The sequence below is a fragment of the Anabrus simplex genome, chromosome 12, assembly GCF_040414725.1.
Source record: "Anabrus simplex isolate iqAnaSimp1 chromosome 12, ASM4041472v1, whole genome shotgun sequence".
NCBI classification, from domain to species: Eukaryota; Metazoa; Arthropoda; class Insecta; order Orthoptera; family Tettigoniidae; genus Anabrus; species Anabrus simplex.
Genome location: NC_090276.1, coordinates 90,246,240 through 90,272,576, shown reverse-complemented (window position 1 = coordinate 90,272,576; position 26,337 = coordinate 90,246,240). Strand labels below are relative to the sequence as shown.

Here is a 26,337-nt window from a genome sequence, read left to right as displayed (position 1 = left end):
TGTTAACCTCAAATACCTACTAATGTTTCATATCAGGCCATTTTATTGTGTCACATGTAACGCAGAATTTACGGTAGGAAGTTCCTTGTTGTTACGGCGCAGATCATGTTACTTCAAGTGCATGTAACACCTGTTTTATGCATTTTGTCTCGTCAGAGGGGTTTGAAAAAATGTAACACGTATGTGAACATTAAGTGTGCATTTATAGCTGAGCACCTCTCTATCCAACAGTTCAGTCGCACGTTCGTTTTCGTCATTGTGGTACCTTTGTTCTTCTCTTTCTAAGGAAAACTTACAGGAGTTATGATGATGTAACCGATGCCTTTCTCCAACATAAACTGCGAAGAAACCGATACGTGAAACCAACATTCGAACTGTTATATATTTATGTGTATTTTTCTTTAATGCTTTTACTGTGTATACTAATTATTCCTTTCATTGTCTTGCTTTGGACGTTTTCACATACACCGGCAATTTGCGCGGTGGCGGGAAGGCGGGAGGACAGGCTACACGACTCATACCTCAGTCACTTTCATATTATCAGAGCTTGTTAATAGCCCCCTTACCATTAACTAAAGCCACATTAAGCAACTTGTGCAGTCTTGTCTGCCATGCCAGCAGTTCTGGGCGGGTATAGAAAATATGTCGATAGGTTATTAAACCTCCTTCAACCTACCAGAATATTAACATGTAAGAGGTTTACAAACCTCTCCGTTGTTGATGGCGTTCGTCGGATGGGGACGTAAAGCTTCGAGCAGATCCTTTGGTGTTATTCACCAGGAGTAGGCTATGCGCCGACATTGGGTTTCGCCCTTTCTCTACCTCATTATCATCCCACATCCTCCGGGATATAGTCGGTTCGAACCCCCACTGTTGACACCGCTGAAGATAGATTTCCGTTGTTTCCATTTTCACACCAGGCAAATGCCGGTCCTGTACCTTAATTAAAGCCACGGCCGCTTCCTTCCCACTCCTAGCCCTTTCCTATAAGACCAATCTGTTTCGGTGCGACGTAAAGCCATACATACATACATACATACATACATACATACATTTTCATTATAGACTGTTATGCCTTTCAGCGTTCAGTCTGCAAGCCTCTGTGAATTTACTAAACGACGCCACAATCCTCGATTTGTAACTAGTGTTGTGGCCTCATTTAGATCCATACCTCTTATCTTCAAATCGTTAGAAACCGAGTCTAACCATCGTCGTCTTGGTCTACCTCTACTTCTCTTACCCTCCATTGCAGAGTCCATTATTCTCCTAGGTAACCTATCCTCCTCCATTCGCCTCACATGACCCGACCACCGAAGCCGGTTTATGCGTACAGCTTCATCCATCGAGTTCATTCCTAAATTAGCCTTTATCTCCTCATTCCGAGTACCCTCCTGCCATTGCTCCCACCTGTTTGTCCCAGCAATCATTCTTGCTACTTTCATGTCTGTTACTTCTAACTTATGAATAAGGTATCCTGAGTCCACCCAGCTTTCGCTCCCGTAAAGCAAAGTTGGTCTGAAAACAGACCGATGTAAAGATAGTTTCGTCTGGGAGCTGACTTCCTTCTTACAGAATACTGTTGATCGCAACTGCGACCTCACTGCATTAGCTTGACTACACCTTGATTCAATCTCACTTACTATATTACCATCCTGGGAGAACACACAACCTAAATACTTGAGATTATCGACCTGTTCTAGCTTTGTATCACCAATCTGACATTCAATTCTGTTGAATTTCTTACCTACTGACATCAATTTAATCTTCGCGAGGCTAATTTTCATACCATACTTATTGCACCTATTTTCAAGTTCCAAGATATTAGACTGCAGGCTTTCGGCACAATCTGCCATTAAGACCAAGTCGTCAGCATAAGCCAGACTGCTTATTACATTTCCACCTAACTGAATCCCTCCCTACCATTTTATACCTTTCAGCAGATGATCCATGTAAACTACGAACAGCAAAGGTACACCTGTAAGTACCCTGAACCAAGAACTCATTCTCCCATCAATTCTCACTGAAGCCCAATTGTCAACATAAATACCTTTGATTGATTTTAATAATCTACCTTTAATTCCATAGTCCCCCAGTATAGCGAACATCTTTTCCCTTGGTACCCTGTCATATGCTTTCTCTAGATCTACGAAACATAAACACAACTGCCCATTCCTCTCGTAGCATTTTTCAATTACCTGGCGCATACTGAAAATCTGATCCTGACAGCCTCCTGTGGTCTGAAACCACACTGGTTTTCATCCAACTTCCTCTCAACGACTGATCGCACCCTCCCTTCCAAGATGCCAATGAATACTTTGCCAGGTATACTAATCAACGAGATACCTCGATAGTTGTTGCAATCCTTCCTGTTCCCTTGCTTATAGATAGGTGCAATTCCTGCTTTTGTCCAATCTGAAGGTACCTTACCAACACTCGATGCTAATTTTATTACTGTATGAAGCCATTTCATCCCTGCCTTCCCACTATACTTCACCATTTCAGGTCTAATTTCATCTATTCCTGCTGCTTTATGACAATGGAGTTTATTTACCATCCTTTCCACTTCCTCAAGTATAATTTCACCAACATCATTTTCCTCCTCATGAGCTTGGCTGTTCGCAACACCACCAGGGCGATTTCGTTTTACATTGAGATGATGTTCAAAATATTCCCTCCACCTCTGTAGTGATTTCCTGGGATCTATTATGAGTTCACCTGAATTACTTAAAACACTGTTCATTTCCTTTTTCCCTACCTTCCTAAGATTCTTTATAACTGTCCAGAAAGGTTTCCCTGCTGCTTGACCTAGCCTTTCTAGGTTATTACCAAAATCTTCCCCGACTTCTTTTTGGATTCAACAACTATTTGTTTCGCTCTGTTTCTTTCATCAACATACAAATTCCTGTCTGCCTCGGCCTTTGTTTGGAGCCATTTCTGATAAGCCTTCTTTTTACGTTTACAAGCTGCTCTCACTTCATCATTCCACCAAGATGTTCGCCTTTTCCCATCTTTACACAGAGTTGTTCCTAGGCATTCCCTTGCTGTTTCTACCACAGCATCCCTGTATGCCACCCATTCACTTTCTATATCCTGAACCTGCTTACTGTCTACTGTTCGAAACTTCTCACTAATCATATCCATATACTTCTGTCTAATTTCCTCGTCCTGGAGATTTTCTACCCTTATTCGTTTGCAGACAGATTTCACTTTCACTACCCTAGGCCTAGAGATACTTAGTTCACTACAGATTAGATAGTGGTCTGTATCATCGAAAAATCCGCGGAAATCTCGTACATTCCTAACAGATTTCCTGAATTCGAAGTTCTAAAAAACATTTAAAAATAAAAACATCGTATTAAATGACCCCTTGACTGAAGGTCAGCGTCGACACATTCGGTTCATAGGGTTCCGGGTTCGATTCCCGGCCGGGTCGTGTCTTGTTCATTCCTCCGACTTGTAGAATGGGTCTGTCTGTCTTTCCCAACACACTACAAACCACTGCAGAAACACGTAGTAGTGAATACATCCCTCCTCGTGGGGTTGGTGTCAGGAAGAGCATCCGGCCGTAAAACTGGCTCAATTCCACATGTGCGACATAGTTCGCACCGCTACTCACCAGGGTATACTTAGTGCGGACTTGTGGCTTGTGTTGTGGTCTGATGTTTTCAGTTCTGTGTGTACAGAGAGCTGTCACTCGCTGACCACGTGGGTCTGCTTCTTGGGATGAGACTGTTTACTTCTCCAGATACACACTTTTATCGGGAGATGTGCGTCACTTCTGTGATGAGTCCACTGTTGCCGGACTGAACGTGCTGCTTTACAATCGCCAATTGTTGCACTCGCTCACCCGCACTGCCAATCTCCTTGTCGCAAGCTCATGAAGGACGTAAGGGACAGAACAAGGTGATGATCTGCCCCTCGGTGCTATTTGGTCACCTTGATTTAGGTAAAGAACGAAGAAATGTCGTTGGTCGGTACAGTAGTTTGATAGGATCATAATTTGTGCTCTTGTAACTCTTGCACCCAACATGAGTGTATGTTCTCAGTAACTGTTTAACGTTAGCACATTAAAGCGCAAATTATGTTACCATATGAGTCTATCTCCGATAGGACGCTTGAGTGTAAGGGAAGCAATATATATTTTGCTTAATGTAGAAGTCTACGAATTCCTTCCAATTACAGAATGTCTATTTTGAGGATTGTTATTCATGTTTACTCATGAAATTATTTATGTGATAACTTTTAAAAAGAGAACCGTAAAATATGGGAACAACACAAATGAACTGAAATAACCAGCCGGCGTTTCTAGCGTGGAAACTTACAAGTCTAAGAAGTTTGACTCAAATTGGCCAAATATGTTTGTTAGTGTTCTTTTACTTGCCGATGTAAACGCCGAGGTGCGCAGTGGATTTTTCAATCTTCAGTTCTCTTCCGGTCTCGACTAAAATCGAATCTGCTATCTAGGATACAAGATGATTGTAGCAGGTAGCGAGTTCCTTTTATAGCGACAACCGTGAACTACCCAGCGCTGTGTTGCACAATATGGAGTAACGATTGATTCTCTGTAAAGTTTTCTCTGGCGGCGGGCGCGTCCTGTGTTATCTACAGTGACCTTGATGTCTCCTCACGGAACTAAACACACACACACACATACACACAGAGGCAGTATTTACCGAGCACTCCGCTTGGTCGGGTCGTGGCTGCGAGCTGGACCCTCACAGCTGTTCAGTCACTTTGCTTGCCCTGTGAGGATTTCAGTGTTCTGAGTGTCATTCCGCAGTGAGTAGTCCGTTATATTTTATTAACAGCAGTATTCCTGTTCCCTGCAGGGCGGCAAACAGTTCCTTCTTACAGATTCCTCAAATGTTGTTAATTGTGTCAATAGTAGAGGCATATTAGCGTGTTTTGTTCGTTTCATGATATGGTATGCCATAAGAAATAAAGGCTGTTTACATCATTCGAATTATAATGGGTAGGTTTTATAGTGCACATGTATACACAGTACGAGCACCTTGACGTACATCCATATAAATGCATAATTGCAGTTCTATTTTTATTTTGTATAAAACAACATTTATATATTGATACTGAAATCGGTACAACAATACAAATGAATATTTACAAATTCAATTCACCGCCGGAAAACTTTACAATGCATTGTTGTGGACAGTCCACTTTTTCCGACAGAGCCTCGATGGACTGCGTGTTAACAACCAATCTCATTTTCAGTGTCTGTGTCTTGACATCCTGCCAATATCTCTTCCGCTCCTCTGGGTTCTGTCTCCACCCTGAGAGGTTTTCTCCATTCTTCTGGAACTAACTCTGATTTCATCCTCCGTAATGCCCACCTCGCTCGCACTCTTGGAACCATCTCCAGATTTTCGTTGTGAACCGGTCATTATTCAGGGATCTTCTCTTTCTAATTGCTGTTGTTATCGGTTCCGTCTTCTTTATTGTATCTCGGTCGATCCTCCCCGTCATCCCATCTGTTGCCTAAGATCTTCCGTAGTAGCGTTGCTTGATTAGTCCTTTTCGATTCATGCACAGTGCACAATATTAAGAATATGCAACTCTTTTTTTTCGGTGGCGTTTTGATATTCGGTTCACATTTTGGAATCATTGAAAAATGATGTTTTACGACACTCGAAGTAGCAGACAGGAGAAATCCTTCCTCGATACATGCCAGGACCCAACCCACCTACTCCAAAAGTATTCATACTTATATAGAAGAAATAAAACTGAGACAACCTGAAACCAAATAATGACACCGTTGTCCTTGATCCTATGGTCTTGTCACTAGCCCGACATGACCAGTCCAGACCAACTGACTTGTCCAGACTAATATTTCGTAGCTCTAACCTATTTATCAACTTTCCTGTTATTCACTATCTTTGGATAGTGCGCCGACGTTGGCAACTCGGTTCAGTGCATTATGAGCTCGCTGGAGCTGCTACTGTTGATTCTATAACCTACTGTATACTGTCATTTCTTCGTTGTATGAAGACCAGTAACCACTAGAAATCATGCCGAAAGAAAAGGCAGCTAAAAGTATTCTATTTCAGCAATCAGTATTTGGGAAACTAACATGGAGGGAAAAAAAGGTATTTGCAGAGTATGCAATAGTGCATATATGAGTGCATATTATATTCCTGTTTTTAGTGCAAATGCATGCATGCATATTTTTTCCGTTTTCAGTGCATATGAACCCGCTCTTTAGTCATTACAGTTCATTAAAAGAGGGATAGGATGGTTATTTGAGATTACTGATCAGCAGGGGCGAAGGTGGGACATGTGAAGATAATCGGAGGAAAGATACGTACGTTCGAGATCTGCACGCGGGCCTCCGCTCGTTTGTATCGGTGTAAGTGAAATTACAATCTTGTCTATACAGTTCAAATTTTGGCGACATACTTCGTATTTATCTTGGACCGATGATCTTTAAACAACAAACAACATAGACTAGGGATACAGAAGTATGAAGTGGGTTGTTTGTCTGGACATAATAATGGGAGAACAACTCGACAGAATTTCTAAAACACTCGGTTACGTGAACGAAAGGGATCTACGAAATGTCACTGTAATATTTGTCCCAAATGGAAGATAATAATTGCTTTTACTCAAATAAAGTGTAAAATGTGCGGTAAATTAAGAAATGGTACGAAATATTTTACTTGTAGAGAATAATATGGATATATACTTAAGTACCTTACAACTATTTTTTCTGCTACGTCGCAGCGCTTCCGTGTGTGTTTTCTTTGTCTAACACTTTCGTGTGTGATGCCTTTGCTCACTGAAGTTGTTTGAATTAATTAGATGTCGTTTTCTTCATGTTGCTCATTCGTTTTTGCCCTAACTCATTCATTATTATTGGTCCAGGGATCATGCTATTGCTGTTTGAACTGCCTGCGCTAGTCATATGGACAAAGATAATGAGAATTCACAGACATAGCACTCCCATTCGTCGGTGTTAGCAAATACAGTAGAGACAATACGCGACACTTACGGATTTAGCCTTGCTAAAATGGGAGACAATTCGACAGTGGCGCTCCTAGTGACTTGACCTGAAAAAATTGCGCTAAATTCAAATATCAATGGAAATTTATATACGGAAATGGATAAATAAATTACGTCTAGAAAGAAAGTGTTATTGAGATATTAACTTCGAAGTTGCTAAAGCAATTCTGGATAAATGAATGAAGAATTATTTAAAAGGTTATTATTCAAAGACTGAAATTAGGCATATAAACAAGATGTGAAATGGACGGCTTTGAAATTGCTTGATTTTTCATTTATGCATTACTTTTTTAGCTTTAGCATTCCTGCCTGAACTCTTACGGTTGGATTTGTCTTTTTTTCTCATTTATAAACATTGTATCATCACATTAAGACACTTGTCAATAAAAATATCGGTACATTCCTTACACATATGATGCAAGGAATTAACATTTAATAGCTGGACAACTTTCCTCTTAACATGAAGCCTACTAACAGAAAGAAAATCTATAAAATCCCGGCTTTAATCTGAGAAGAGGGATAAAAGAAAGAAAAGTATGAAAATGTTGTCGATAGTGATGCTTTGAGGAATATTTACATACAATTAGAGTAAAAATGTAACATACCCTTGGCTGTATAGTCGAGGATTTTTAAAGTCGCTGGCCTGGAAATGATCTGAATAGATCTTATAATTCTTATAGGCTACAAGCGTAACGTCTCTTCTTTCTTGTACACCTTATCCAAATCACTTCTGTGACATTTAAAAACCCACAGATCACACCTACAACAACACATCGGTATTGAAGGTTAACTGCTACACTATACAATAAAATATGCGTATTACATTTTAAGCCAGTTAAAATATGGGTCGAGCAGGTCAGAAGATTATGAAGTACTATAAAGATCTCTGTCACTGGAAGAATATATATGCAAACACAGTATTACTTACATTTTCTTGTCACGAGGGAACCTGAAGAACTACCGCGCATTCTTCTCTACTTCATAGTTACTGCAGCCAAACACAACACATACCTTACCCCTCATGTTGAGAGGAGATATCAAGGAATGACACACGCTACTATTTAATTATGTCAACTCACTGAAAACGCATAAATAACACCAAAAACTTCACACAAAAATACACGTGCTCTTATGACAGAATCAGTAGTTTTCAGGTCTACTCGCTAGAGAGAGCTCCAATAGCTGTCCCTCGATATCTCGCTCATTGTCGCGTATTGTCTCTACTGTATTTGGTGTTAGTTATGGACCTCAATAAAGAAACAAAAGACGGCACGGGCAGCGGAATGCAACATAAGGGAGTCCTGTCTACAGCCCATAAGTACGTATATTTGTCTAGTAACGACGGTATTTCTTAATTTACCGCAGATTTTACACTTTATTTGAATAAAAGCAATTATTATCTTCCATTTGGGACAAATATTACAGTGACATTTCGTGGATCCCTTTCGCTCACATAACCGAAACACTCTATTGAAATTCGGGGATATCCAAAAAAGTGCTTTGTTTAGTGTACCGTGGTATTAAGCGGCGAAAACAAGGAATGTCAAATGTTTCTGTTAAAATTAGCATTATAAAAGTTGCACAAAATATTTCTGATCTTGTATGTTGGTATGCACGTTTTCCTTAACAGCCTAGATATTCGCGACTATTAAATTTTAACACAAACTTTCAAATGTCTCCTAAAATAGTACAGAATGTTTTCCAGTCTTGTGTCTCATACGAGCTATAATAATGGAGATATTCACGAAGTAAAGTTTTTGTTGCTAAATCCATTAACGATGAGCATCGCTGACGAGGAAATATCGTTGTGATTGTAAATTGAAAAACCGCGGTGCCATTATCCATTGTTGGTCTGTAGGGCTGGGATGCTTAAGACCTAAAAAGTCGTCCAAATATGCAAGGAAATATGATAAAAATGACACATTAAAAATAAATATGATCCAGACGTTTAAATATATAGCCCTTTTAAAATTAAAAATCATAACTGCAAAATCTGTTATGTTATATTCTTGCCTTGTTTTCATATCACGTTTCTCAGAATCGTCGTTCCGCCTAGAAAAGCCGCTATGTGATAGAACTCTGACCAGAAAGGCTCAGCACTGCAAGAACTATATCAACGCGTGCTGCTGGTCAGTATTTCTCCCCTCAAAATTGTCACATAGCGGCATTTCGAAGCGCAACGACCATATCATTGACACAAGCCTACCTTTATAGTGAGTTGCATACCGGGGAGCTCTGCATGCTGTACATATCAGATACATCTCTAACAGGTGTATCAGTGTGACCTGTTCTCATCTGTTTGTAAATTCCCTTGCAGAAGTATATTATGGACCATCGTGTCGTGAATAAATGACTTAATTTTTTCGGGCCAGGACGTATAAAATAATGTTAAATGACGCCGATTTATGAAAACGAAAGACTCAACGACAGCGGATTTCTCTTTTCCTACTTACTACTGCAAATGCACAGCTAGACCTGCCACCAAACTGTCCAAATATGACTAAAATATGACGCTTTTACAGCAGCAGCAGCAGCAACAACAACAACAACAACAACAACAACGTCCAAGATATGACCTAATGCCGAACTAAGACCGAAATATGGTCATTTATACAACACATGGAAACCACTTATTTCTGACGAGAATCATCGGATTTGCATTGAAAACAAGTTAGACGTGCACATAAAGGCAAGGAACAAAATATGACTTTTCATAATCATCCGAGCCCTGTTGATCACTGAACCGGAAGGGAAAATGCTACCAGTATTAACAAAAAGAAGAAACCACGTTTTTCTTCGTGAAAATCACATGATCATGAATATGTCTCTCGGTCAAGGCCATCCATCAACGGCTGCTAATTTCAGATGGCAACCAGTCATAAGACAGCATGCTCGGTTGCTAAGTAACACTGCCTGGTCATCCATCCACGCCTTACATCACAGCCTGCACGGTTGCTAGGTAACATTATCTGGCCATCCCTCCATACCTTACATCACTGCCTGCACCGTTTGCTAGGTAACATTGTCTGACCATCCATCCATACCTTACATCACAGCCTGCACGGTTGCTAGGTAACATTGTCTTACGTCACAGCCTGCACGGTTGATAGGTAACACTGTCTGGCATCTATCCATACCTTACATCACAGCCTGCACCGGTTGCTAGGTAACATTGTCTGACCATCCATCCATACATTACATCACAGCCTGCACGGTTGCTAGGTAACATTGTCTGGCCATCCATGCCTACCTTACATCACAGTCTGCACGGTTGCTAGGTAACATTGTCTGGTCATCCCTCCATACCTTACATCACAGCCTGCACCGGTTACTAGGTAACATTGTCTGACCATCCATCCATCCTTACATCAAAACCTGCACGGTTGCTAGGTAACAATGTCTGGCCATCCATCCACACCTTACGTCACAGCCTGCACGGTTGCTAGGTAACATTGTCTGGCCATCCATCCACACCTTACGTCACAGCCTGCACGGTTGCTAGGTAACATTGTCTGACCATCCATCCATACCTTACATCACAGCCTGCACGGTTGCTAGGTAACATTGTCTGGCCATACATACCTACCTTACATCACAGTCTGCACGGTTGCTAGGTAGCATTGTCTGGTCATCCCTCCATACCTTACATCACAGACTGCACGGTTGCTAGGTAGCATTGTCTGGTCATCCCTCCATACCTTACATCACAGACTGCACGGTTGCTAGGTAACATTGTCTGCCCATCCATCCATACCTTACATCACAGCCTGCACGGTTGCTAGGTAACGTTGTCTGGCCATCCATCCACACCTTACATCACAGCCTGCACGTTTGCTAGGTAACATTGTCTGGCCATCCATCCATACCTTACATCACAGCCTGCACGGTTGCTATGGTTGTCGCGTCACGTTACAGAAATTGAGTTGACTTCGTCTCTTCTGCTACCACTCATTGTATGCTGAGTTCTCTGCTCGAACGCTCGTTGGGTCCTCATTAGGTCCGCCACCAACTGTCTGCCATAGATGGCCTAGCCCCACAAGAAAAATGACAAGCGAGATAGTTTCTCGTTGCTTTCCTCTCCGAGCCGCGGTGTCTAGCAAGCACGCACCAAACGACCCTGTGAGCGACATCTCCACAGCGATGTTTGTCCTCACTATTTAACAGAGTGATTTCAAATCTCCAATAATAAGTGCTACATTGTTTTCAGCAATCCCCAAATACGTACAAAAATGATCGGACGTTATAGCCGATACATTTCTCGTTTTATACGATATGCCGTTGTAAGCGACGTCGTACTAAGATATTTTTAAATACAATGTTCATATAGAATTCACACGGGACAATTAAATTTCGCCGTTATATCCGATACGTCGTTAAAATCGATGTCGCAATAAACGGTTTCAACTGTATCAGTGTTGTCAACGGTGAATAGTTACGTCAAAATAACTGTGTGGAGTCTTTGTTGTCGTTAAACAAGTTACTACAAACATTCGCCGAATCCTTCACGCCCAATTCATCGTTACTGCAGTTGATTTCAACCTGTAGTTTTAATGTAGTTGAGAGAAATCCTTTCACGCCTGCCTTTTAGTGTGGCAGAGCTAAACAAATTAGAGCTGCTACTCTATTGTATGTGAATAATTATGTTACTTTTGTTATTTACTTCCCTTTTTTCAGAAGTAATATACAGTAGGCCTAGTTGTCATGTTCAGGAAGTAGTTTAGTTGTTCCTATTCATCTACCGCTTTAATGGAATCTATTTTTGTTCTTTATAATATAAAGTATTTGAAGTCGAAACCTAGTTTCTAAAGCAACACAAAGTATTTTGTGGTTTCCCAGAAGCTGTTTGATAAAAGTGAATTTAAAAACATGAAGGAGTGCATCAGCTATTTGACTAATTTTCCACACAAAAATATCTTGGTCTTTACTGGACTTGAAATATCCCTGTTACGAGTGGCAATGCTGCTCAGATGTGGAGTTATGTAATAGGAAATGCTTACTTACCTTTCCGTGTAATATTGTGCTCGACGGTGTGCCACGTGGGAGGTAAATATTAAACAGTGTGGATGATGAGAAGGTGTGAGCATGAAAGATATGTCCTTCAGCATCTTCGGAAGCTGTAATGGATCGTGCGGTGTGCACTGTCTGCTTGTTGCATGTGAACGTAATCAATGAAGATATTGTGCTCCGTTAGATTGACCATATTTTGATTTCCCTAAACCGGGAAGCTGACTGCGATATTTAATATTCAGCCTTCCTTGCTTGTGCTAGTATGCATTTTATGTCCTTCTGCCATCATTAGTTATTTTGCTACCCAAGTAACAATAGTCATCTTCCTTTAAGACTTAATTTCCTAATTTAATATTTCCTGCATCGTCTGACTTTGCTCGACCGCACTCCATTACTTTTGTTTTGGACTTATTTATTTTCATCTCGTATTCCTTCCCCAAGACTCTGTCCAGACCATTCAGCAATTTCTCCAGATCTTTCGCAGAGTCAGATGAAATAACAATATCATCGGCAAATCTCAGGGTATTGATTTCCTCTCCTTGAACTTTGACACCCTCTCCAAATTCCTCTTTGATTTCATTTATTGCCTGTTCTATGTAAACGTTGAAAAGGAGGAGGGACAAACTGCAGCCTTGCCTCACTCCTTTCTGAATTGGTGCCTCTTTTTCTTCATAGTCCGCGATTCTTATCACTGCAGACTGATTTTTGTATAGATTGTAGATAATTCTTCTTTCTCGGTACTTGATCCTGATCACCTTCAGAATCTCAAGCAGCTTGATCCATTCAGCATTATCGAATGCCTTTTCTAGAGCTATGAACGCCATGTACGTGGGCTTGTCTTTCTTAATTCGGTCCTCTAAGATCAGACGTAAAGTCAGGATTGCTTCACGTGTTCCCACATTTCCTCTGAAGCCAAATTGATCTTCTCCCAACTCAGTTTCAATTAGTCTTTCCATTCTTCTGTAAATAATACGTGTTAAAATTTTACAGGCGTGAGACACTAAACTTATGGTGCGGTACTTTTCACACTTGTCACCACCGGCTTTCCTGGGAGTAGGTATAACAACATTCTACCGAAAATCAGATGGCACTTCTCCTGTATCATACATCTTACACACTAAACCGAATAACCTCTCCATGCTGGTTTCTCCTAAGGCAGTCAGTAATTCTGAGGGCATGTCATCCATTCCCGGTGCCTTTTTTCTACTTAGGTCACTCAAAGCTCTGTCGAATTCTAACCTCAAAATTGGATCTCCTATGTCATCTTCTTGTTCCAGAACACTTACCACTACTTCTTTACCTTGATACAACTGTTGGATGTGTTCCTGTCATCTTTCTGACTTGTCTTCTTTCACTAGAAGTGGCTTTCCATCTGAGATTTTAATATTTATACACCTACTTCCCCTTTATCCAAAGGTTTTCTTGTTTTTCCTGTATGCAGCATCTGCCTTTCCAAGGGCCATCAACCTTCAACATCCTTGAACTTCTCTTGAGCCATTCTTCCTTAGCTGTCCTGCACTTTCTATCTACTTCATTCTTTATTTGCCTGTATTGTTTTCTGCCCTCCTCATTTTTGCATTCTTGTACTTTCGTCGTTCGTCAATCAGGTCTAGTATCTCTTGAGTTATCGATTGTTTCTTAGGTGATTTTTCCTTTCTCCTAACTTGCCTTCAGCAGCATTCTTCATGACCGCCCATTCTTCCTGTACTGTGTTTCCTTCAGCCTTTTCATTTAGTCCCTGTGTTACATGTTCCTTGAAACAATCCCTCATGCTATTTTCTTTCAACTTGTCTAGATCCCATCTCCTTGCATTCCTTCCTTCCTTCCTTTCTTCAGTTTCTTCAACATCAGATGGCATTTCATGACCAACAGGTTGTGGTCAGAGTCCACGTCTGCTCCTGGGAAAGTCTTGCAATCCAACACCTGGTTTCTAAATCTCTGCCTAGTCATAATGAAGTCTATTTGATACTCGAAAGCGACTTTCAACCTATTAGGTCGTGTTACGTACATTTAGTACGTGATGAGATGTTAAGTACAGAACAAAAATGGCCAACCAGACACCAGTGGGATCCGAACCCACAACCTCCCGATTTCGCGTCGGTTGCTCTACCAATTGAGCTATGGTGGCCTAGGCCATCTTTGTTCTGTTGGAAAGGATCTAAGCTACAAGTCTGGTACTACTACCATCACACTAGAGTGCGTTTAAGTTGCCCGTTGAGGGCCAAGCCACTGGTGTCTGGTTGGCCATTTTTGTTCTGTACTTATCTCTTCATCACGTACTAAATCTACGTAACACTACCTAATAGGTTGAAAGTCGCTTTCGATTACAGTGTGGTCGTGAAAATTCAATATTCTATTTGATACCTTCCAGTGTCTCCAGGTCTTGTCCATGTATACAGCTGTCGTTTGTGGTATTTGAACTAAGTGTTAGCCAGGACTAAACTGTGATCGGTGCAGAATTCAACCAGCCGGCTTCCTCTTTCATTCCTGTGTCCCAATCCGAATTCTCCTACTGTATTACCTTCTCTTCCTTGGCCTACCACTGCATTCCAGTCTCCCATCACAATTAGATTCTCGCCACCTTTTACATACTGTATTAAATCTTGTATCTCTTCATAAATTCTTACGATTTCTTCATCATCCGCTGAACTAGTAGGCATATAGACCTGTACTATTGTGGTGGGCATTGGCTTGGTGTCTGTTTTGACCACAATAATCCTTTCATTATGCTGATCATAATTGCTTACCCGCTACCCTATTTCCTTATTCATTATTAAACCTACACCTGCATTTCCCCTGTTTGATTTTGTGTTGATAATTCTGTAGTCGCTTGGCCAAAAATTCTGTCTTCCTGCCAACGTACTTCACTTATACCGACTACACCTAACTTTTAGTCTATCCATCTCCCTTTTCAGATTCTCTAACCTACCACAGCGATTCAAACTTCTAACATTCCACGCTCCAATTTGCAGAATGTCAGTATCCATCTTCCTGGTGATTGCCCCCTCTCGTGTAGTCCCCACCCGGAGATCCGAATGGGGGACTATTTTACCTCCGTAATATTTTACCCGGGAGGAAGCCATCATTAGTACATCATTCATACAGAGAGAGCTGCATGTCTTCGGGAGTTAGTTACGGCTGTAGTTTCCCGTTGCTTTCAGCCGTACCGAGCTAGATAGCTGCAGTCGCTTAAGTGCGGCCAGTATCCAGTGTTCGGGAGATCATGGGTTCGAGCCCCACTGTCGGCAGCCCTGAATATGGTTTTCCGTGGTTTCCCATTTTCACACCAGGCAAATGCTGGGGCTGTACCTTAAATAAGGCCACGGCCGCTTCCTTCCCACTCCTATCCCTTTCGTGTCCCATCGTCGCCATAAGACCTAACTGTGTCGGTGCGACGTAAAGCAACTTGCAAAAAAATCCAACAACCACTCAGCAGTGGGACGATTTGTACCAGCATTACCTTGATGGAGTAGTGGACAGTATGCCAGGTCGAATTGAGACATGTCACTGCAAGGGCACGTGTTACCTGGTATTAAACGGATTGGTATTTGATGAATTCAATAAATCAGTTTGAGAAAGCAAAGCTGTATTGTTGTCGAGGTTCTCCTTTGTTATTTTGTTGGACAGTAAACAACGCTGATACGGTAGCTCTACTCTCTCTTGTTTTTTTTTTTTTTAAAGAGTCAGGAATTCTTTGGCCTGAGATGCTGCAAAACATGTTTTTTCTTTACGTCGCACCGACACATAAGTCTTATGGCGACGATGGGATAGGAAAGGCCTAGGAGTCGGAAGGAAGCGGCCGTGGCCTTAATTAAGGTACAGCCCTAGCATTTGCCAAGTGTGAAAATGGGAAACCACGGAAAACCATCTTCAGGGCTGCCGACAGTAGGATTCGAACCCACTATCTCCCGGATACGAGCTCACAGCCGCGCTCCTCCTCTACGCACACCGCCAACTCGCCCGGTAAACATGTTTTCATGTGTGTATTAGCTCTAAATGTACTCTTAGATTCGCGGTCAGTTGTACGTAATCGTCTATATTTTAATTCTAAATTAAATTTCCAAATGAACAGTCCTTAGCCAGTTGTTTTTTATCATAATCGTTATGAAAGTTACTGTTTGTACGAGTTGATACGTCGGCTAAGCCTTGGCTGAGGATAGCTAAGCTTTGAATGTAAATGTAGGATGACGCCAGTTCCTGTCCTGTTTTCCTTACGTCAGATGAGCGGCGCGTATAAACAAGAGGTCAGATCACGGAGTGATGACCTAGTCAGATTATTACAGTCTTAACAAAGCTGCTTGTCGCCATCCTCGTTCTCATTGTTCTTCAAAGGCAAAATCGTAAATTTCTGAATCAGTTTTCGACTTGCTTCTTCCGAACTCAACATGAAAAATGTATCAAAGGAACGTTTGCTTGTAACAGCATTGTAAATTGGTGTCATTCGTTCGTATCCTCTGGGCTTTTATGGATTACTTTCGTATCGATGTTGATAAAGAGTCCGTTTAGATCTTCAGTCAAGTTTTATTTTATGACAAGTAATGCGCAATGTTGGTCTCAGAATGTGCCTCTACCAGTGTTTTAGTTAGTTAGTAATGTTTTATTTTACCTGGCAAAATTAAGGCCTTCAGGCCCTCTCCTCCATCTAACCAGGCACTGAAATATACATACAGTGACTTACATAATTATTCGGACACGTTAGTAATTATAGTCTTTGCTACACACTGGCCCCATATTTCAGAGAAAATATCGTACACGCAAACTAGTTTCTGATAGAACCTAGTTTGATAGATTCAACACGACGTTCAAATGTGTACTTTTAGAAAACAGGAGGGAATCAGTGACCAAGGAACCTCAGAACGCAGTTAACGTGCTTCAACAAAATTATTCGGACAAAAGTCAGTTGCCGTGCAGAGGTCGTATGTAAAAGAGCCACGGACAGTGCGAACGTAAACATTCAATGTGTTAGAGTGCTGTGTACAACGTAGGTGAAAATGGGCCGCAGAGGAAGAGAGAGCACAATCGAACAGAGGCAGATAGTAAATTTTCACCATGCTAAAGGTAAAAGTTGTCGTAAAATTGCTGAAATGTTACAAATGAAGAAAAGTACAGTCTCTGATATTGTCACAAGATTCCGGGAGGAAGATAGGATTGACATCTACCGCATACGGGACGTCCAAGAACTTTTTTTTTCTGTGAGGGAAGAGTGTTATATCATCAGAAAAATGAAAAAGTCCTTATAATGACCTTATAATGAAAAAGTCCAAAACTCGCTACGGAGATTGCCGCAGACACCGGAAAGAAAGTGCATCCCTAAACAATACGTAGAGTGCTCAGAAGAGGTAACTTTCACGGCCATATTGTAAGAAGGAAGCCCTTCATAAATCAAGTAAATCGAAGAAAGAGAATGCTGTTTACCAAAGAGCATGTTAAAGAAGACAATGAGTGGTGGAATGACGTTATATTTGCTGACGAGAGTAAATTTAACATATTTCAATCTGATGGGAGGTTAACAGTTTGGCGGTGTCCTAATATTGAGCTTCAAGACAAAAATCTGAAAGCAGCTGTGGAGCATGGTGGTGGACATGTAATGGTGTGGGCGTGCATGTCGGCGAATGGAATTGGTGAATTGGTTTTTATTGAGAGTAAAATGAACCACTTTCAATACCTTAAAATACTGAGGGGACAATGTTAAAAAGAGTGCCGAAGAGATGGGTATTGGTGAACATTTTAAGTTTTATCAAGATAACCACCCAAGCATATGGCCTGGAATGTAAGGATGTGGTTATTGTTTAAATGCGCAAAGGTGCTTCATCCTCCCCCTCAATCACCAGACTTGAATGGGATTGAGAATCTTTGGGACAAACTGGATAAAGAAATAAGTAAAACAACAATCACATCTAGAGAATAATTGAAAAATGGACTTCAAGAAGAGTGGCAGAAGATATCTCCCGATTACATCCGGAAATTAGTGGAGAGCATGCCAAGTCGACTCACGGAAGTAATTATAATGAAAGGAAAGCCCGCCAGATACTGAACCCTTAGGACCATAAGTAAAACGGCAAGTGTCCGAAAAATTTTGTGCAATATTGGTTTTGATTTTGTTTTAAATGATTATATTTTCATTGAACGTGTTCATTAGAAGAATAATGGATGTTTAGCTTTATTATTCCATACAGAAACTTGTATCTAATTTATATGAGTGTTTTATTATTACTGAAAGCACTAATACAAAAGGAAACTATAATAAATCATGTCTGTCCGAATAATTATGCGAGTCACTGTATGTTGCATTGTATCACTTTACAATAATAGATGTAATACTAATTAAGTTAATAGTAATGGAGAATGATGAGTGATAAGGTTAAATGAAGATGAAATAAATTAGGTATAATGAAAGGATAAATTCCTAAAACTAATATCCTACGTGTAAAAAGAAGTACATAGTACATAAAATGTAATGACATTTGAAAACAGATCGGGTAAGAATTTTAGACTAATCTTCTACCAGAACATCCATGACAATAGAATGGTTGCAAGTAGCAGCACCAAGTTTACAGATGAACCTTACTGGTGCATAAAATGGCTCCACAGAGCTTCCTTGAAAGTGCGAATAGCGCTTACCCCTCTGATACTTTCAGGAAGGAGGTTCCACTCCCGGCAGGCAATTACCGTGAATGATTTATCGAAGATGGCACATCTATGGGTAGGTAGGTAGGTAGGTAGGTTCATGGGTAGGTTTTATGTGTACCTGACGAAAACGACCACCCGCTCAAAGTTAATTTTGAAATTCGTAAAATGTTAACCAACCAAAATCCCGGGTTGTTATATTAGACATTGATGATTCGTTCGAAAATCGTCATTGTGTTGTGTGGTTACCTGATGGTTCTATTTCTTAGTTGTAGGAGCTTGACGAACGTATATGCAGTTACGTTGCTCTATAAATAACATACAGTACGGTAGTTACTACATTTAAAATATCATATCTTCGAAACATTATACAAATGGGTGATTTCTTGGGGTGAGTTATTCCAATAACATAGCGAGCTCATACAAGACCATCTGGCAGGCGCAATGTAGGCTACGGTTTGTATCTGAAGAGTAATACAGAATGCTTTCATATGACTTTCGATTCGCAGCTGTTTATCGTAAGGAAAAGTGTCTTCCTTCTAAACAATGACGTAGACAGTTGACGTCATAATTTGAAACAAATGCCCACACACTTTTCAGTATTGAGCCTCTGTGAATAAATCTCAACACCGTTTCATTCTTCTCTTCGTAGCTACCGCTGAAATGTTCTTTGGTTCTAGGCCTCGCACCGCACCTTGGAAACATGAGGTATCGTTTATGGCGGAGGCCATTAAGCTATTTAAATGATGCATTTACGCTGACTATCTTCTGTCGGTTTTAAAAAATATTTCCGCCTGCGAAGAAATGATCTGTCGAATACGCTGGCGATAGATCGACTGTAATTGTTTTTTTTTTTTCTTTTTCCGGTAAGGCTTGTGTTTGTTGTTGAAATGCCGGGCCGAGTGGCTCAGACGGTTGAAGCACTGGCCTTCTGACCGCAACTTGGCAGGTTCAATCCTGGCTCAGACCGTTGGTATTCGAAGGTACTCAGCCTCGTGTCGGTAGATTTACTGGCACATAAAAAGAACTCGTCCGGGACTAAATTCCGGCATCACGGCGTCTCCGAAAACCGTAAAAGTAGTTACTGGGACGTTAAGCAAATAACATTGTTAATGTAGTTGAGACTATTGTATTTTCTTCTGTGAAGTGAGAGTTTTCATCGTGTCCAATCACGTTCTTATTTGTGTATACTTTAAAAATTGAAATCTTGCGTCTACTGGCGTTTCTATTAAATTCAGGATGTTTGCGGTCACTCACAGTGCGTAACTGTATAGTATTGTAACTATGTTCACTTTAAGGTTAGTGTAGGTGTAGAATTTTCCTATCGATGTTAAAGAAACTAGACCCACTATTTGTTCCCTGAGGCACCGAGACCCTTTTGGCTCACTTCTTCTTTCACACGTTGAGCTTGGAACTTCGTAGCAGACAAAAGCAACGCATTGCTTGTTTGGCAGTATTGAGACTTGCTACTAGATCACAACGATCAGTCAGTGACGATTTGTGTGCTTGAACTTCGTCGACAATTACGGGTACTACGGCAGCTCTTGGGTGATTGTCAACGCTGCCTCTTTACAGTACGTCTATTTGATTTCAGTTTCCTTCACTCGTCAAATTGTGTGATAGCTTTAGCGATGGTCGAGTGTCAACCCATCAGAGGCAATCGGAATTTGTGACTCCGGTGATAATTTCGGCTTGTAACAGATCTCTGGTGACATTCGATGTTTACCCGAACAGCACAGAATAGCGGATTTTAATTCTATTTGCAGCTACTTATCCTTATTCAGACCTGCATGTTCACTATAGCTATATTAAAGAGTGAAAATCACTGTGGAGGGGTGGCCGTGATCAGTTTGAGTCCATTATTTTGAGAAAGAGAACAACGATGAAGAGGCTCAAAACATCGCAGAAATTACGATTAGTTGAATTGTTAAATGGCGTAACTGTTTAATGCTTGTATCGAGAAAAGTGAGGAAAATGGCATTCTAGCGTAACATGGTTTTGTTGTGTTTTCCAGTTTTTCTGGTTTTCTTCTATGTTCATTACGATTATGTGTTTTGTAGCGCGTTTATTTGGAGAGAATTCTCAGCATTCGGTGTATCATCTGAGTTGCGTATTCGTACTTGTAAGCGGAGTGACCGCGCGGCTGTCGCGAGAATGGTTTTCTCTAGTTTCTCAATTTCACTTCTAGACAAATGCCGGGACAGTTCCTATCCATAGGTCACAGTCGATTCCTTCCACCATCTTATCTAATTTCATTCACCATCGTTCATTTCAACCCCTTGTATGTGGGGGACGCAGACGAAGAATACCCCAGTCCTATCGTTAGAGGCGACTAAAAGGGGTGACCAAGGGATGATTGAACTAGAACCATGAAACTACTTGTGATTAGTACCGTCACACGAGGAACACGCTGGGTCGCCTTTACTTGCGAATACTGCCACTATGTTACGTACACAATATGTTTGTGATTAGTAGCAGCAGAGAGTGGTTCACCTGTGATTAGTACCCACTATGTGAGCAACACCACGGCATAGTACGAGTCCGTGTGATTAGTACACCTATGTGAGGTGCACTCTGGGTTGAGTGGCGCCACTGTGTGAGAAACACCATAGGTCTGCGTTAACTGTGCGACGTACAATACTTGTGAGTAGTACCATAATGTGTGGAACACCGTGATTCTACGTTACTTGTGATTAGTACCACAATTTGAGAAATACTATGGTCCTACTTTACTAGCGATAAGTACCCTTATGAGGGGCCGTTGACCTGGACTTTGAACCCCTTTAGATAACAATCATCATCATCATCATCATCATCATCATCATCAGGATTGTGCTTTGCAAGCAGTCCTTTGTTCAGTAATATAGTTTCTGGGAAGGTGAGAAATTGCGGGTCGGATTTACTGATTGTTTTAAATTCATTTTCGTCTATTCATTCTTCATCATCACGTTTTGAATTCTGGTCAGTGGATGATTTTTTTTCTTTTAAATTGTCATTGCATTTCGTCTCATTTCTTACCATTAGGGGCCGATGACCTAGATGTTAGGCCCCTTTAAACAACAATCATCATTCATTTCATATGCATTAGCTCAACTATGGTTGGCGTTAGGAAGGGCATCCGGCCGTAAAACATGTCATGTAATTTCATCCCATCTCAGACCCAGTTACAAGAAACGGAACAGACATACACTTGTAAGATGTAATTAATGATTAGGCATGTTTTGAATTCAGGCGCCATGGGAATACCCTAACTTATATCAGATCACATAGGGGATCTAATAGTGTCCCTATTCTAATTGTCGTGCTGACGTCACCACCAAGTTTGCTAGGAAGGAACACATTTCTTATCGGAAATCCGCTTGCGTGCTGCCGCTGCTGTCTGCTCCACGGTCCCATTGTGTGAGTTACTGCCAGCAAGGTGTCAGCAACTCGGATAGCAGGCACGTGTCACAGCTTCATGGTGTGTACATTTCTGTCTTTCAAGTGTTTGCAGTATATCTGCTGGAGTAGAAAATGTCTCTTTGGTATTTGGACTGACTGTATATCTTGGTAGTCCACGTAGTGTTCCCAAGAACAATATGTTCGATCTGTATATTTAATTGTGGGCATGAGGGCTTACGTCTTACATTCATAGTGTAACAAGTTGAGTGTGTTGAAACTTTTTGTGTGTGTGTGCGTGTGTGGTGTTTCAAAATGGTTAGAAGAAATGTTTCGTCTCTAAAATGAAATGTTCTCTTCCTGTAAACAATCCTGAGGATTTTTTTTTTTACAATAATGGCCTTTGGTTATACACCATTTGACCAGGTGGTAGTGATAAGGGTAGGGATGATGCTATGTGTTCTCGCCATGAAGTCAGTAATGGCGTTGCTACAGGGTGGAAACTCCATGGTAGAAAGGTAGTAGGTAATGGGGTGTAGCAGTTAGGAGATTATATTTATTTCAGTTGGTGGCTCCTGCATCAGGGGTTATATAGTTAGATTGGTGTTTTGTACAAACTGAATCAGTGCTCTGTAGATTTTATTATGTGGTTTTGAAGAATAATGTTGATATTTGTGGGGAATGGGAATTGTAGTGACCGAAGCTGTGCGATTAACTTTGTTCGTTGTTGCTCATACCTGGAAATCCTGAGGAGTTTCTGCGCCATTTCTTCACCGAGACCATATTTCATGCGCTATACAAACGTATATGTTACAATGTCAACGAATAGAAAAATACAACTTCACTCTGCCCACCTGAATGGTTCAGACGGTGGCTGCTTATACCTAGGCTTGGTCCACTGATATACTCAAATACACCGGCCTCGGTCTGTAGAATCCCTTCAGGGCATAATTCCGGCACCTTGACGGTCTCCGAAAATTGTAGAAGTAATTGGTCAGACGCATACACAGGGTGATGCAAGAGGAATAGTAAATACTTGATTTCGGAAGGAACTATTTTAAGTGTAAAAACTGTCTAATTTGCGGGAGAGAGAGAGAGAGAGGAAGAGAGAAGAGCTGTTTGTATGGTACGCATAAAAAGAAACATTGTAAAGACACGCACATGGCGTATTGATTTATTTCTTAATAATAATAATAATAATAATAATAATAATAATAATAATAATAATAATAATCGTATGGTCTCAGCTACCAGGTGCAAACGTTTTATTTTGATGTCACATTGGTGGCTGCGGTTCAGTTTTTCTAGGTCTAGTAGATGACGGAGTAAACAGAATGTCTCGTGGGCGTCTGTGGCTGTGTTGTAATAAATTTTGTCAGGTAAACACCAAATGTGTCATCAGAGAACTTTTACATGCCGACATCGTACCACATGGAGTGTCGAAGGGACTTTTTTCCGCCCTTCAAAAATCCGACTACCTCTGCCTGGTTTGAACCCGGTATCTTGGGATCCACAGAGGGAGCTTACTTCGTGATGTAAGTAGTCTACATAATGAATAACACAAATCAGATATTGATGCAAAGATCTTACGTAATTCAAGAGGACAAATTGGAGGAAATGCTTATTTATAGGAAGAGGAGTTAGAGACTGGAATAATTTACCAAGGGAAATGTTTGATAAATTTGCAAGTTTTTTGACATCATTTGAGAAGAGGCTAGGTAAACAAACTGATAAGGAATCTGCCACCTGGGCGACAGACCTAAATGGTCAATGATTAATGCACAACGTCCCCTGGAATAGTTCATAGTATCATATATGTTAAAAGCCCACCAATGACTTTATTGCACTTTTCAGTTTTGTTGGCGATGGCTAGTTCGTGTATCTCATCGGAGGTTATCTTGACGTCCTTTTATTTAGGGCAGAACTCTGCAGAACCCGAGTTACCAGTTCGTCTTTTCTGTAGACTACCATCCCTCAAGACATTAATCCAATGAGGTCTGGGGACTCGGGTGGCATTACTAAATCATTTGCCTGTTTTTAATAATTTCGTAAAGTATGCGTATCTTACAAACAGCTGTAATTCGATACACATTGCACAGATGTTTTTGTTCTCGAAATAGTGCATGCCACTGATTTCCGACAAGTCTGCCTGTAGCATCTTGTGTACGAGGAACCGAACGGAGAGGTTCTTCTGCCGGGACGAGTAGTTCAGACGGTTACTTCTGACTTCAAGTTGGTAGGTTCACGTTAAAGAACTCGTGCGGGACAATCGTCCACCACCTCGGCGTCTCCGAAAACCGTAAACTAATAACATGATTATTTATTAAGAGATTCCTCTAAGTGACAGGTATGAAATGTCTTGAAAATGTTAATCCATAAGGAGCTAAGACGTGAAAAAAAGGAAATCTTTCGTAGCAGTAGGACGCGTGCTGGTGTGATAATGTGTCAATTGAAAGAAAGCTCTGAACCAGAATGAAATCATGTACACCTCGTGGTGGTTTTTCTCTAGACATAGTAAGAGCCAAACAAGTTGTAACAAAGCCTACGTGAAAAGAACGGGTAGTTCCGCCCTTTCCCACCTGACCCACATCGCCCACTAACGAGTTAACCCGGGTTGGTCTCTCAGTGTGTGTTTCTATTGTTTCTGTTGCTGTGGTTCGCCACAAGGTCTACGTATGTGACTCCAGTGTTGAGAAATTACTTGACTAAATGGAACATCAGATTGAATCTTTTTTATATACATTACTGCAGTTATGTTCAAGTATAACTTATCATTATTCTCTCCTCAAAGCATTAGTTACGAGCAATTTAAATACAGTATTTTATTTTTAACATTCTTTTGTTTGAGACAGTGGGAAAACTTCCTCACTTAACACCTGTCCTTTCCAGAACACGTTTTTCAGAATTTAAAAAAGTATTTGATCTCTTTTCTGTACCGTGTACCCATCTGAAAAATATTTGTTTTTAAGCATTCAGGCAAGAACGACTATAAACTTCACTGCCTGTTTGATGTGTAATATACACTATTTTGTTAATAAATTTTCTGAGGTTCAGTGCTTTGTCTCAGGTGACAGAGCGAGTGCCGTGTGCGATGTTCAGTACATAAGGGCAAAGAGCTCTGATAGCACACGAGTCATTGATCTCCTTTAGTCCAAGGGAGCAGTGGAAAGTTTGGTGCCCATAACACATTCATGTATTCAGCAGCTCGAGGTATTATGAATTCTCACCCTCTTTTCGGAAACTTTTGAATTGTGCTCGTCAGGAGTTCATAGTAGTCCAAGTAATGATATACTGACACCGTAGGGTTACCGTAATTTATGCAGACATGTCCACCTTTTTCATAATAAAAGTAATCGCACACGTTTTTACGAATTTGCATTATTCACATAGTCTCATTTATTCATTTTTGTTTCGTACGTATGACGGGCGATATTTAGCTTTCTTTCTGTGTTAGAAGAAGAGCGCAGACATTGGCTACAGACTATTTGAATTGACAATCAAATCGAAACTAGGTATATCGCAAAATTGAATAACAATGTGCAGAGTTTGTGAAGATGGCTCAACTCTAGACTCTTTTCTGTAATACATGGGCAGGGGACCAAGGAAAGAAATAGAAGCATCATTAGTAAATGTTAATTTCAGACATTTTTGTACATGCAAACGTATGTGTAACTGTCTCTATAGTAACTAGGAAATAAATATTCAGGAGCTGATATAAATGACGAAGTTTGTACATGGCGTTCATTGGTGAGAGGAATGTATCAACATTTTCAGATTTCAGAATATGCTAATCCTGACTGAGAACAAATCCTGAGAAAGTATCTTATTTCAAGCCGCCAGTAGTAATTATGTTCAGGATCGCCAGTTTCTTTTCCAGGCATAGTTTATCAGTTTTGAAAGATGGCAGAATGTATCAACTTTTGTGTTATTAGTCTGTGTATAATTATGGCTACGTATTTTCTTGCCATTAAGAGTGTGATTACGGTTGAACAACTTAGCATTGAGAATAATACTTAGAAGTGAATCCTAAAAGACTATCATTAAGCGAGCCAGAGTTTTTCAATTATTATTATAATTATAATGACCATATCCATGTTTGTGAAATGGTGATTGTTGTTTGAGAAGGAATCATCCTCCTCTTATCACTGAGACAAGAATAAAGAGATCGACAAAAGAAAGAGAAGTGTCACAAAGGGAGTGAAAATGAGACTCCTTAGCTCTCGCAAACGTATACCATTGGGGTCGGAAGAGAACAAGAGTTTACCAAGGGAGGTCGGGTGAGCTAGGGGTTGCGCGGTCGCCAATCCCACT

General features: G+C 40.7%; 1 protein-coding gene across 4 annotated transcripts in view; it reads left to right on the top strand.

Moving 5' to 3' along the window:
• cnc (cap-n-collar) overlaps window positions 1-26,337 on the top strand; it is a 553,804-nt gene that overhangs the window by 206,874 nt on the left and 320,593 nt on the right. Inside the window, exon 1 of one of the 4 annotated variants that reach the window (XM_067156620.2) lies at window positions 4,674-4,779. The exons of 2 other annotated variants lie outside the window; for them this stretch is intronic. Coding sequence is in view for 1 of the 2 variants with exons in the window: in XM_067156619.2 (XP_067012720.1) it covers window positions 22,106-22,108 (3 nt within the window). In the remaining variant the exon portion in view is untranslated. Of the gene's footprint in view, window positions 1-4,673; window positions 4,780-22,061; window positions 22,109-26,337 lie in introns of those variants that run through there. One more of the 4 variants, XM_067156619.2, reaches the window with a different exon arrangement.